Source organism: Cheilinus undulatus, linkage group 3 (assembly GCF_018320785.1).
Source record: "Cheilinus undulatus linkage group 3, ASM1832078v1, whole genome shotgun sequence".
Lineage (NCBI taxonomy): Eukaryota > Metazoa > Chordata > Actinopteri > Labriformes > Labridae > Cheilinus > Cheilinus undulatus.
The window spans coordinates 42040669-42055824 of record NC_054867.1 but is presented as its reverse complement, the minus strand read 5'-3'; the positions used below and the strand labels follow the sequence as shown (position 1 = coordinate 42055824).

The window sequence follows — 15156 nt, the reverse complement described above, 5'->3', positions numbered from 1 at the left end:
TAGCATGTGTGCAACAGTGGAACTTTCAAATATGATTAAAAGAACAAAATCAATTGAAATTAGCAGCAGAAATTCTGAGATTAATCCTGATTAAAAAGATGTTTGACAGCCCTAGTATGAACACAATCCAATACAGGGTGCAGTAGTTGATTTAAAAATGATCATGGATATGACAAGCCACGGAACTCTACTCACCAAGGAGTCCAGAACTGAGGTGTTATCACATCCAAACATACTGCATCCCATGCCTGAGTCCACATGAATCATCCTTAAGACCTTCAAGCAGACTTTGGGTGTGCATGCATTCATACTGACCAAACAGAACCAGACTTTCAGATCAAGCGCTCTCAAATTCAGCCTTGGGTCTCTTATAGAAAGCACCCTTTGTAAAGTTGAATTATGTGGAGCACGTGACCCTGACTGCAGAGCCTTATAGCCTTCCTTCAGTGTCTGCACTTCAACAGGTCTCTCCTTAGAGGGGTCAAGCTGACCAGCAGCTCCTGCAGTTAAAATACATACTACTGACAAGTACTTCATACAATGCCTTTTCAACAATACTATTCTATCATTGTAAGAAAAGTGAATTCATGGATAATAATGATTCTACTTTTTCAATTCCAACAAAGAAAAGTAAAATATCCCATCCATTAACATTGTTCTACATTCTTGTAATACATAGTTATTTATCATTGTTGTAATATTGTGATCTTCCTATAGATGAACTGTATTTGTCTTTTCCTCTTCTTCACTCCAGTCTTCACTTGCCTCTGCCATGTCTGGATTCCTCATCTTCAGCTGACAATGTCAGGAAAGAGAAGCAAGAGGAAGACAGCAGCTTGTGCTGCTTAAATAAATATTGTAACAATTATGTCAAATTGATCTGAGACGTCCATATTTGTTTAGGTTTTTGAGGCACTGTGATGTACTTTTACATCCCTAGAAACTAATGCAAATCAATCAGATTAAATAAATATTTGTTTCAATACAACAGCCTCAAAAATAGGTCATAGCTTCCAATATTGAGTCATTTATTGTTTTGAATTTTCATAAATTGCAAGCAAACTCCTGCACACCATCTTAATGGCAAAAACATGTCAATATTTTGGAGTCAGAATGTTACCTGTAAACAGCGCAGGCCACATGCAGCCCTCCCCCTCACTCAGAGTGGCCTTCAAGTTAATTGAAAATCTTAAGAAATTGTAAAAATAAGGAAAAAAATGGTTGAATTTTCCATTAGAATATGAAAAACCAAAACATTTATATAATTATCTTTGATAACTGGTATATTGTTTTTGGTATAAAGAAAAGATATAATTGGCTTTGAGTGTTGCTGTAAACATCTTTTATTAATATCTATATAAAAAACAAGATAGGTAAGAAAAATACACTAAAATAAAGTTAACTATTATATTCATTGGGCCATACTTTGGTCTCTGTGTGAGATGTTTAAATAACGCAATACTACTGTATATACATTTGCATGAGAGCTAAAGATTTGTTCCTTTTTTTAAAAATAAAAGTAATTGTAATTATGAAATAAAGCATATCCTCCAATAAGTGATTCAGCTGCCCCCTCCATGGACTAGACAGAGCTTTCTAGCTCTGCCCGGCAGCAGCTTTTTGGTAGAAAATATGATTAAAGATCTGCAGTGTCATGCAAGCTACGGTACTGAACATAAAACTCACTGGGTGGTTTTAATATGGTATTGAAACATCACAACCCCTCTGACAACCCCTCTGTATTTTTGCATTTCTTTTGCCTGATGGCTCTGAACTTCAACTAATGAAAAAGCAGTAATCAAACATAGATCAAGCTCCGCAGCAGGCTTGGGTGATGGAAAACAGCATAAATCACAAAATGACTACACATTACAAACAAAGGGAAACAAAATCAATTTCCATTTGAAGATGTGACAGTTTAATTAGCCTAATTGCAAAAGGTGTAGAGGAACTGTTGCTGTATGAAGTGACAGGAACTAATTGAGTTCAGCTCCAAGTCGGCAGCCTTAATCACTCAGTCTTCGCTTTCTTGGTGAGCACATATTGTGATCTACCGTGCTCTTTTTTTAAGGGTAATTTGCTAACATCTAATCTATCATGGCATATGCTTGAAGATAATTACATTACACTTTCCCTGATACAATCTCTTCCCAATGGCTGCTTTGAATAAGTACTGAACCATAACAAGTATTTACAGCTCAGAGCCAGATGGCGAGGCTACTGATGGCATTTCATTTTTCTCTCTTGTTTCTCTCTGTCTGTGTGTCTCACTGTCCAAGCCCGGTGAATATAGACCGATGCTCTTAAGGACACAGGAGAAGGGCGTAACTGGAGCCACCGGCTGATTCTGTTGACAATGCTAAGCTCTGGAGAAAGGGAAGAAGTAGCTAATGGGCTGGGGAGGGAGCAGGAAGCAGGGGTTTGGATCACCACACTGAGGGGAGCTCACATTCTGCTCTGGGACACAATCGCTGCAACCTGAACCATCTAACTGCAGGGCTGTAGCAGAGATTCACTATTGACCCACAGCCTTAGCCAGAGATCATGGCAGCATGCACACAGACAGACACAAACTTTCACATGCACATAAACAAGCCAGAGACGGTGGATAGAGAGGGAGCAGGGATGGACAGAAAGCCACAGAGATTGAGAAAGAGACAGAAAGCAATCAATCAGCTCACCTCCCCTCCCTGCTGCTCCTCAGTACTCCAACAATAGAGTCTGCGGGGCCATTAGTGGCTCTTTAGCAGATATAATAAACACACACCAGCAGGACATCAGTGTTCTCCGCTCTGGGACCGACTGTGCTGCCAACAACCACATTACACAAAATAAATACACTTCATTGATTTACTGCTCAGAACACAAATGCTAAATGTATGCAGTTAAGTAAGGTAGCCAGCACTATAGATATCACCAAGCTGACGCTGAACACCATAGGGAATGGATAAATTATTAGTGATAATTCTGTTCTCTCTTTATTCTGTATTACCAGCATCAATATAGCACCATCATTTCCCTACAGCTTTTCTCGTAGGAGTCTAGTTTAGTTCACAATTTCCCAGGATGCCGACTTGCAACTCCAAGTAAAAACTGTTATGTAATTGGTGTAAATCAACAATATTCTAATTGTAAATATGATAAGCTGGCAAATGCTCCCCTGAAATCAGAGCTGTGCCAACTATTCTGTATAATGAGTACACTCTGCACACAGATATGATGAAGCTGGGAGTCTGAGTAGCATAGCTTGATTTCAGAGCATTGAAAGAGCTTCTTTGATCATTAAAATAAACAGCAGTCGTATGAAAAACGTATTTCCTCATGTAGGTTGCTCTGAATTTTTTGGGAAACTTTCACGGGAATTTATTTGTAATATTTAGGGAAGATTTGATTAAAAAAATTCTACTAATTTTAATAGAAATTTTAGGAAAATTGTTCGGATTTTTGGGTTTATTTTTCTGGAACTCTTAAATAGTTCCCCATGCAATTGGAGGAAATTTGTTTATAGATTTTTAGGAGGTATATTTGAAATTTCAGGTGGAATTTGCTTTCAAATTTTGCTTAAAAACTTTCAAGAATATTCAGGTTTTTTTAAAATTGAAATCTTGAGGCTATTTAAAATGTTTTACTGAAACATTAAGGAAATGTTTAAGGATTTCTTAGAAGTGATTTTTGAAAAAGATGTCTCCTAATTGGTACAGAATTTTTTTTTGCAATGTCTGATGTCTAAATTTGAGGAGCTTTATTGTGTTTTGAAAATCTCTAATAATTGATGGTTGTGGGGAAAAACATATTCTTTGCCAAAGTGACTTCTTACAAGTAAAGAAATGATTTTGTTTTGTATTGTGCAGTAAAATAGGTCTATTGCCCTCAAATGCAGACATCATTTTTGGATGAAAACTACTTCCTGTTCAAAGACAGAGCTTTGGTTTGATTTTAATCAGGTCCTACTTATCCCAAACAAGTGAAAGAAACTAAAAATGAAATAAAAAAACAAACAAAAATCAATTCCAAACAAAATTTTAGGTCTCAGGAGGACATTTTATCCATGATTGTAAAATCTATGCCTAAAATGTGTTCTATTTAAAATAAAACCATAGTCATTAGATGAGTTGTGCTACAATGAAAGCAATGTGTAAAGAAATCTTAAAACCTAAGTTTTACACATGACTAGACAGCATGATCTGCTCCTCTTTAGAGGTGTGTAATTTTTATAGGTGGCCTCAGATAAGCTATATAAATTTAGAGTAAAGTGTAATTCCTTATATGAAATGAATAAATATAATAATGTCAGTTTCTAGGCTGTTGTGTTCTTTTGTGTTTATATTAGGCAAGTAAGGCCTATAAGTGAGTGTGAACAACATTATATCCTTTAACGATCCCTGGGAGTGGGACTGAGGAGGGTTCCCCAGTTTAAACTAAGTCATGACCCCTGATAAAACCCAAGTTATGTCTCAGGTTTAAGTACAAATAAATACACAAGTCCACTGAATGCAAGTCTCTTTCCTTGTTGATCTTCAAGTTAGCTGAGTAAGTAACTACAGACGTCATGTCAACAGGTCTTAAAGACCCTGTAAAATGATAATAAATCTGCATTTAGGTTTGTTGTATGACAAGTCACTGTGTTACGAACCCACATTTCAAATCAAGCATCTCTAAATATATAAAATTAAGCTTAAAATCATGAAAAATGAGACAGTAAAATCTGCTCTAGGATGGTGTGGGTGTGTCTGTTGAATGAGCTGAAGCCACACCCACTCAGGAGAGCCAGAGAAGGGGGGTGGGGGGTGCTTGGTTTCTCTCTCCACTTGACTCAGACTCATCTCATCTGGCGCATGCACATTTTTTTCTTTGGTTTGTTGCTTTTTTTTTTTTTTTGAAAAAAAAAAAACAAAAAAACACATTTATAAACTTGTGTACTTCCTGAGTTTGTCATGGCCCTTGAACATGGTTGTGACATCAAATGTACATACTTTACAGCTGAGCAGTGTGCATGTAAACAACAGGCAGAGTCATATTTGTGCAAACTCTGATTAATAGTACCATACCTTGTTAGTCAACGTGGTTTTTTTTTTGGCTTCTAACAATGTACGCCAGCTTCACTATCTTTTATTTGTCAGCAAATGTACATTTTCCTTAAATGTGTTGCTTTAAAGCTCCTTTAAAAAGTTCCTAATTGGTTGTAAAACATAAATTGATTCTGATGTCTCTTTATGTACCAAAAAAGCAAACAAGATCATCCCATTAATTTTCTACATTTGGGGTCGTTGGGGGCTGGAGCCTATCCCAGCCGAGAGGTGAGGTAAAATCACAGGGCTGACACATAGAGACAGACAACCAGGCATGTCCACACTCACGGCCAATTTAGAGTCACCAACTAACCTAGCAACATGTCTCTTGGTGGTGGAAGGAAGCTGGAGTACCTGGAGAGAACCCACGCATGGGGAGAACATGCAAACTTTGGGAAGTGAACCAGGAACCATCCTGTTGCCAGACAACAGTGCTAACCCCTGCACCATCGAGCAGCCCCGATCATCAGAGACTAAATCTATTTTCCATGCAGCTACATATTTAATCCTGCAACCACTGCTGGGGAATAGGTGTAAGACTAGACATTTAATATGCCCAGAGAGTTTTATTTTTAACATTATCTACAGTAAATATTCAAAATGTGACTGTTGGCTGAAAAAAGACTTAATTTTTTTGTTGGAGAACTTTTTATGTATGTTAAGGGGCTGCCAAAATTAAACACAACCTCAAAGTTCCTCACAGGGGCTTTAAAATAACCCAGAATGCCAATAAGAAAAATTAAACCTCACGTTTGATACAGATTGAGAAGCTTTAAGTGCTTCACAATAAAGCAGAGAAACAGGAGAATGAGACGCTGCAGGACAATTAAAACAGAAGAACAACTGCAGGAAAAACAGGCAATCAAATAATAAAGAAAGAGACATCAGATATCATTTTAAAATCAATACTGACAGTTTAATCTTAAGATATAAAACATAGAAAGGCACAGTTTTACATCCCATCTGGCATTTTATAAACCAGCTTTTAAAGTCTTACAGGAGATAGTTTCTTTAATTATGTGGTGATCAAACATGTCCTTGAACATTTCCAAGGCATCACATAACACTTTTTATATCTGCTCTGGAACAGTGAGAAGGCCTTGGTTTATAATGGCTGCATGAACTGAGGGAACAATCAATGGTTATATTAGTGGGAGGCTGTAACACAGACAACCAGTTTGAACTGCCATTAGCTTCAATTAATCCTAACAGAGCTGACAGAGAAATGATTACTTGTCACTTGTACTAGTCATGTCTTTGACTTCTCTGCAGGTATAACTACTCTTGATACCTGCTGGCTACACATTTCACTCACATTCTAACCTATTTCAATGTGGGTTTATGTAGGAATACTCGGTCACATGTTTACAAATTACAGGATAAGTTGCATCTGCCTTGCTTATAAAAATTACAAAAAGCAGAGGAGAAATAATATCATATGTAGCCAAAAATGATTGGCTCCTCACTCTTTAATTTCTTTGTATTTATTAATGATAGACAAGAAGTTAATTATGTTAATAGGGACACACTTTCTTCTAATTTAAATGCAAGAATGTCAAACAGCCTCACCAAGGTGTTCAAGATGATAATGTGATCGACGGGGCACCACATCTAATTGAAAGTAAGCCACTTTAAAGGCAAGAATGAGTTTAGAAGTGCAGCGTAGCAGCTGTCACTGAATAATGTCTGGTCACTGCCTCGCTAATAAAACGGCAGGCTGCACCGCTGTCACACAGCTTTGTCTTTAAAAAAAAAAAAAAAGCAGATCAACGAAGAATGACAGAAGGCCCTATTTCACCTCAAGGACAATGGCCGCTTAGCCCACGTTTTTCTGTTTCTAAAACTGCCTGCCAACCTAGGGCATCTTTCAGTTTGTGCTGCATAAGACAAAGAAATCTAGAGGAAAATATGTAGAGTAAGATGTGCAGTGGCTGTCAAAGCATCACTGAGCTCTTTCTTGATGTGATACTATAAAATCCTGCTCCTTTTTTCTGTCGTTTATCAACACAGTCAATGTCGAGCCTCAAAGCGATGGAATATTTGTGCAGGGATATCCCTCCGGGCTATAAAAACCTCTGTATTACTGTGAGACAATAAAAATGCTACTTTTGTTCCTTCCTTTCTCCAATTTTTCACTGCGGCAGTCATTCCATTTCACTGCAGGATCATTAATTTCCCCCCGCTCACACACACTCTACTTAGTAAATAAAGACACTATGACTTGAAGTGTTTGCCCTCCACTTAGGGATACACCCTGGTGTGATAAAACACCCTCACAGCTCTTCCTCACACACTCACACCGCTAAGTTGTCCTCATCCAAGTCCTTCATTTCACATTGCCTGATCCATTTCCTTAAACAGCTCTCTATTTGTGGAGTTCCCAACCCCATAATGTCAGATCAGCTTTCAGTGTTGATCACCTCTTTAAAAAAAGGATTTAAATGTTGAATGTCATGTCAGCCTGGTTTCTCCTGCCTTTCATCTGTCATGTTAATAGTTTAAAATATGACAACAATAAATACAATTTCATTGATATTTCTTTGACTGACTCAGTAATGTATTAACATCAATTCCAATGATTATTTGGCACCTCAAATTCACTTCTAGCACAGCAAAGTTATACTTCTTTTGATTCATATCTCACAAATATTTTGATGTGATTGTTCACAGCCAAATAGCCACAGAAGTTGTACTGAATATCAGCGAGGAAAACCATTGGTTAGAGACATTCAGAAACTACAAAAGTTGTTTTTTTTCTTTTTTTTGCTAAAAAACTGCAGTGAGTGGCATAGTGTAAAAAATGTTGCTAATTACTTCCCAAAAACTTTGATTTTCTGTTTTTTTTCTGCAAGATGAAGGACTTGAATGAACAGCTGATTATGAAAAATGTTGCTAATTAGTTTCCTGAAACATTTTCCGTTGAATCCTCAACATAAACTGCCACAAATAATACAGCAGTGATGAGGATTATGAAAATAAATTGAACATAAACAATAGCATCTGGTAAAACAGTCAGCCTAAATAAGAATTATGTGTCTCGTACATGGATTTACAAACTGATGTAATTGCAGCTTGTGTAACTTTAGCACATCCATTAGCAGTCGGCTCGTATGATTCCATAACTGTGCAAAGGTCAAGCAAATCAATAATCCAATAGCTGTAGATTGTCAACACTTGGTGGTAGTTGAGTATTCCACTTGTGTGCTGTCTGATGTGCACACTCCAGGGAACATTGGGCAGCACACACATAATCAAAAACACAAAAATCCAGCAAATCTGAGTCCGGCAATGGTCTGGCCTTTGCTTTCCTGCAGGGGCAGAAAGACTGTCAGTGCTGTTTTCATTCAAAAACATCAGCTCTATGCCAAGAATCCCACTTAAAGTAATGAGAGTTGGTTTCATAATGTCTGCTTGTCTGCTCTGCTCTTTAAATCAACAATCGTTTCATTGAAGAAGACATGTTGACTTCCAAAAACTTTTTTATTTACAGCGTTGACTTGGGTTTGTAAAGAGACTAAATCAGCTCACAGTTAGGGATGCACTGATTCATGGGTTTAACATAGCGTGGCATGAACCGATGTCAGAAACAGATGCTCATCTTTTGTGTCAATCTTATCATTGCCTTGAATTGCTGAATAAGGTAAGAGTTCTTTACTGGTTTTATTGGTCAGAGGAAATCACCTTTTGGACAAATTCTGATCTGTTTTCATGGGCAAACATGAGAAAAATAGTGGCAGCGTGGGAGTTCTCGTCCACATGTAGGCGAATTATTTTAAAACTGGAGTTTTTTTACTCATCCATATTCAAAAATGATCCTGTCCACACACGCAGCATTTAAGAAACATGTATGTCCAAACAAAGACGCAAAAACTCACTGCTTTAAAGATCACACTATACTAACACCGGTCTGTCCTTTACTGTACAGATGAAGCAGTTTACTCACAGACAGAAATAATACGTGTGAAAATTCTCTTGCCTATCCTCTGTAATGCCTGTTTCCTTTTTAAAGTCCCATCAACCTGAACTGGGTTTGATCCAAACTGACATTGGCAGAGGGTTATAAAACAGCAGTGAGCGCCGTAGTAAAGGGTCACATGGGAGAGAATATTCATTCCAGTGCCATCCCACTCCCACAGAAATAGTCTCATCCTGTCCCAGTCCCAAACCAGAGTAAAAAAAAAAAAAACATCCCATCCCATTCCACTCCCAGAAGAATAAGCTCCCGTCCCAACTCACCCATTTGAAAAGAATAAGCAGCCTGTTTTCAGGCAAGCAAAGAGAGTATTGTCTGATTTGTCTCACATTCTCCACTCTGAGTATAAACTTTTACCATCTGGTGTACAATACAACAATCCCAAAATGTAAATTGGTTGGGAACTTGTTTGTGCCCTCTTTGAATAAAGTTTTGAATTATGCTTTTTGAGGCTGTATTTGTTGTACAAAAACATACCAGTATTATTTTTCTCTTGTTTTTACCTTTTTAAAATATTACTTGCCATATTTTATCCTTATCTCATTGTTATCAATATTAATATTTCTGTGCAAATCGTGTGCATTATGGGCCAGTGAAATGCATGTGATTTGAGGTTTTCCACTGGTATGTGCTTCATTATTTGTATGTGCTACCCTTGTGTTGTTTTGACGGTTAATTTATTACTGTGGTGGCAGCTATATGTGCAGCATTTTGAATCCAAGACAAATTTCCCAAGGGGGCAATAAAGTGTATCATACAATATCATATCTAAAAACAGAGCTAACTGTAATTCCAGCTCAGACATTTAGATCAAGCACTTTTATTTACACAATGAACTTTAAAAAACACTTTCTTCTGACTCAGTTATTTTCCACCCATTCCCAGGCTTGCCTACAGAAATGGCCCAGAAGCGGCCCTCCCTGGACTTCATTTAATAATACAAACCCACGCATGCTGGATCAGTAGCACTAGCGCCTACCTCTGGCAAACATTTGTCTCCATGCCTAGCTTTGGAGTTAGCTAACTGTTTAACACTGGAGTCAGTAAATCCCTTAACTTAACTAAAAATTGAACATGGAAATTCCAAAGCTGTCAAAATAATCTAAGAGATTAAATGTCTATATTCTTAAAACTATTGAAAACTACATTTTTATGAGTTCTGTCAAATTAAAGAACTGTAACATACCACAAAATAAACACCCCAAAAATGATTTAAAAAAATGAAAGTGATGAAAATAATTTATGTTTTTAACCTTGCCTTCCCCCTTACAAACATACATGAACACTTCAAGACCGTACTAATGAAAACAGCCTGAGGATATGATTTGAATGAAAGACTCTTGTATTGTGATTCTTCTTTTTTTTGCGTCCTCTTGCCTTTTTTTTTATCCCAGAGGAGCCACAGGTAAGCCTCAGCCTCTTAAAGTTATTGATATAATGATGACTTAAAAACATTTGTCATTCACGTATTCAACAAGCTAACGCTAGTTCGTTCATGCTTGCTGTCAGACGGACCCGCACTCATGGACGGACACACAAACTATCTCCCCTGTGTCACACATAAACAGACACACACACACCCAAGTGCTCCTCCTTCTTTCTCTCTTGTTTTAGCAGACATTTAGAACACAAAGTGAGGCAAATATCACGGATTACATGAATGGCTGACGGTCCATCGCTATTGGTTTTACCCACGCTTGTATCATAGCAGAAATGAAACTTAAGTTCCGCCAGAGGTTTTATGACAAGCTATTTTTAGATCACTAGAGTCTCACCTCCATCATGAGACATGGTTGATGATGGATACGTCTACTCAGTTCTACTCAGTAATCATCAGAATATAATCTGAGAAGAGCTAAACTAAGCGAAAGTAAACTTTATCAGCCATCTGTGCATGATGTAAACAGCTCAGCGCCACACCAAGTGATGCCATAATTGCGCAACACAACGAATCGATACACAAATTTGTTGCCAACACTTTTAATTATTGATTTTTATCGATTTTATCGATTCGTTGTTGCAGCCCAATAGACAATTTATCTTATCTCTTTGGGCCCCCCAGTGGGACTGGGCCGCAGAAAGCCCCACCCCTTGAGAGCAGCCATGCCAATAGTAAAGAGCTCTGTAGGCATGAAAGTATGATTCTTAATGTTAGGTTTAATTGGATGTCCGAGTTTATGCCTTGGAGAGGAGATACACCTTGATGACATCAACTAATCTCCTACATACAATTTATGATTCTGTCAATATTTTCATTTTATCAAAAACAGCATGTCTTCTGGAGGAATATGAAATAGCTGCTGGTGGCATCATGCACTGGTGAATTCTAATTCAGAGAATTGTAAATACATTTTGATTTAGAGCAATGACTTGTGATTGGAGTCCATGCATGACTAACATCAAATGAATTGACAGTTTCTGCCTTAACATTTTTCCTCCCCATTCCATAATCTCTTTTTTTCTGGCATTAGACTTACACAAGAAGTATTCCTCATTGAAAACAAGCAACTGCAAATCTTAAGCTGCAGTTAAACTGCAGATCCTCATATGCAACAACCCATCAGTCCAAGTGATGAAGTCTGTCACTGTCAAATGAACTAGCTCTTGATGTATGAATTGCCATCTTGCACTCTGAATTTCTAATTTAATGTCTGCCGGTTCCCAAAAAGATCAAACATTGGTGAGTATTTGAAGCATATTCCTTTCAAAGGGGTCTTGGTGTACCTTACCTCTCTAAAGCTCTCTGGTCCACACTCTAAGCCTCTGAAGTTACATTCCAGGAGCATGTCCTCCATGCGGTGGCGAGTGCGATTGTAGAACTCATCCAGGCTGAAGCGAGAGCCCGGTGGGCGATCCGGCTCTGGTGCGAGTGGGAACCCCGGCGCCATCCCTTCTTCAAATCCCAGCAGAGGACCCATGAAAATCAGGTCGCTGTAGCTCATCTGAGACTTCCGAACAAAGTTGTAGTTGCATATGGTGACAGCCGGGAAGGTCATGTTGTTGGCCACTTTTTCATCCAGCATGGTGATGCGGTCATACTGGAGATAGTAAATGACTCTGTCAGCTACCTGGAACAAAAAGGCGGACAAAGCTAAGGTGAAGACCACTGCCCAAAGACCTTCGCGAATGCCAAATTTCTTGTCCTCTACAAAGACATGGTTAGCGCCATGGAGGGAGCAACCGCTGAAGAAAGTGGCCAAGTTATCCACCTCACTGACGTTGTCCTCTTCGTCATCAAAATCCTCAGTTTGACTACACCTATCCAGGTAGTCCTGTGAGCCCCCGTCATCATAACTCTTCTTGACGCGTTTGTAGTGGTCGTCAAAGCCATCTTTGCCATATCCTCGAGGGGGCTCGTCATCCGAAGAGAAGGAGATGGTGCACATGATCCGGACAGGCATGGTTGCAAGATGAGTATCCCAATCACTAAGTAATAAGAAAACCTTTCCTTGAGTCCAGAATCCAAGGGAAAGAGTTGTGGTAGATTTCTAGATCACAAGAACTTTAACAATGAGAAAAACTTAAAACTTAATTCTTTCATAAGGTAGGTTAGCCCTTAGAGATGGTATTCAACAAAATACAGACTCAAACAAAGTCATCCGTAGCAAAGAGCATCACTGAAAATCACACCTTCATACCCCACCATTCACATCTACTCTGAGTTAAACTGACTAGGCTTGGTTTGCCCTTGTGTCTGGGGGGCAGATCCATCCCTTAGAGCAATTTCCAAAGAAAGCAGAAGAAGAAGACAAGAAGTAGGAGGAGGAGGGGAAAGGAGGTGAGGCAATGAAGAGCACAGGAGACACGATATACTCCCACAGGGCCCGGCTACAGGTCACCGTGCTGGAGCAGAGTTTCACCGTTTACAGGAAAAAACACCCAGGCTTGGCGCAGGGGAAGAGAGAAAATGAGACAGAAGAGCAGCCAGTGTGCAAAGTTGCAAAAAATAGGCTGTTTATTTGTGCTGATTTTACCGTCCGGCCTGACCTCAGTCCACCCCCGAAAACACAATGATGTCAGCACAGTTGTGTAATCAAATGCAAATAATACCTAGGTGTTGTTGAAATGACTACAGATGAGTGAATTTGAGGGGATTAACACATCAGAATCTTAAACATCTTCAAATACATGGGTTTTATCTGAGGAGCTGCAATCATTATGCATTTTTAAGTAGAAGAGGGGGTGTGTTAAGTCATGTGTGATGCCTAATCGAGAGATAAGCTGCCACAGAGCAACCACACAGTCAAGGAATTCATTCAGGCCCTCCATTTGCTCATTGTTTCAGTCTAATGGCTCATTTTACAAACAGATCTCTTACAAATTACAAACCCTCCACATAGCTGCGGGCACTTCTCTGGAAAGTGAATTAACTGACACCAAATATGTACAAGCAGTGGAGAGAAGAAAAAACATACATCTTAAATGGATCCTCTCATTATTGAATATGGAGATAAATGCAGATTCCCAGAGGTGGTGTTGGTTGTGATATGAAAAGGAAACGTATGAGACTGATCCATCTGTATCGATCGGCCTCCATTAGACTGCTGAGATTATTTTCAGAAACATGATGGTGCCAGATAATGAAACGTTAGACGTATTCAGAGGAAGATGACAGCACTCTTTACAATAAAAACCAGCAGCTAATGATACCAACCTCTAAGGGGAAAGCCACATTAAACTCGTAATGCCAATAGAAAACACATTACCACGAAAACGATCCATTGTGTCAGGCTTTTAAACTGTAACAAGCCGCTAGCGTGTTTTCAAGAGAGAGGGTGAGAAAGGCAGCAGACTTGGTCAATATGTGTCTAACTGCAGCTGTGAAGATTATCCATCACGAGGAGGAAAAAAAAAACTGCTGATGATAAGAGAACAAACAAAAGAGTTGTGGCACGGCCTTGATCCGGATCTATCTTGGAGCCTGTTTAACAGCAGCGCCTGATAGCCTCTGGTTCTTGAATATGTATTAGTGATCGCTAGATAGCCCCCGGCATCCAGCCTGACCTAACAAGAAGGTCACAGAGCTCCCCCGGCTGTAGTTTCTCCGAGCCTTCTGAGAGGAAGCATGAATATTCACAAACATCCTGGGTTTGGCACAAGACGCCAAGTTGTGAAACTGCTGTGGAGGAAACTGAACAGCACAGAGAAGTGCAGTGAACCCCTAAATAACATCAGATGATTAGGTTAATGTACTTTGTGTGGAAATATCTTAATTACACTGTCAGGATAGATTTATTAAAGCACACAGGGTTGTAATAAATCTGTGTTTGTTATGGCAACTATATTTTCTACAAAAGCAATAAATTCAAACCAAACATGATTGTCTGACTAAATTCTTCCACATTTATCTTCTATTTTATGCCTTTTCATCCTTATCCTTCCAACGTCATTACTCATTGCCTTCAAATCATGCCATTCTGCCTCATCATGTATACTTACATCCACTAGGGGGCAGCAGCATCACATGTACTCTTGGAGTCCTTGCTTGGGGCTGAAACTGCCAAGACAAAGCTTCAAAAGACTTGAAAGGCAGCATTTTGAGAGGGTCAAAAGGCCAAAGTGATGACAAAAGTACTTCTGACACTTTTTTTCTTGCATCGAAAACTTCATTTTTATGTAACTTTGGTCGTTAAAATCAAACAGTGTCATATTGTCTCATTCTTAGCATGAGGTTTTGACTGAAACACAAGATTTGTCGACAAAATTAAGCACGGTAAGGTTGCTTTAAAACTGCAGGAGAGAGGGATTAAAAGCTAAAAATAAGAGTCATGAAACTTAGTTATTTTGTGGACTCAGAAAAATGCTTTGGGCTTCTAATTAAAAAGCATATCCTAAAAAAACTAGGAAACATATTTGATCATAACACCCTTTGAAGAGGATATTATCCTGAAGGATTTGAATCAATCCAGATGTAAATATACCTTCAATTACGTGCCCTGTTGGCCTAAGGGCTTAGGGTCCTTAACTTACCGAGCTTAGATTGAAATTTACCCATGTTACTCTCTATTTACAAAAATCCTCCATCTCTCAACTTCAAACTGTAAAAAAGACCTTAAATGCCTACCAATAAAAAAATGGAACATCAAACCTTACTACAACTTTCAGGTGAGCTAA

General features: G+C 38.7%; 1 protein-coding gene across 2 annotated transcripts in view; it reads right to left on the bottom strand.

Moving 5' to 3' along the window:
* asic1b (acid-sensing (proton-gated) ion channel 1b) overlaps positions 1–15156 on the bottom strand; it is a 308291-nt gene that overhangs the window by 89841 nt on the left and 203294 nt on the right. Inside the window, exon 1 of one of the 2 annotated variants that reach the window (XM_041783359.1) lies at positions 11772–12901. The exons of the other annotated variant lie outside the window; for it this stretch is intronic. Coding sequence (XP_041639293.1) covers positions 11772–12443 — 672 coding nt within the window. The 5' untranslated portion in view covers positions 12444–12901. Of the gene's footprint in view, positions 1–11771; positions 12902–15156 lie in introns of those variants that run through there. 2 annotated transcript variants of the gene reach the window in all.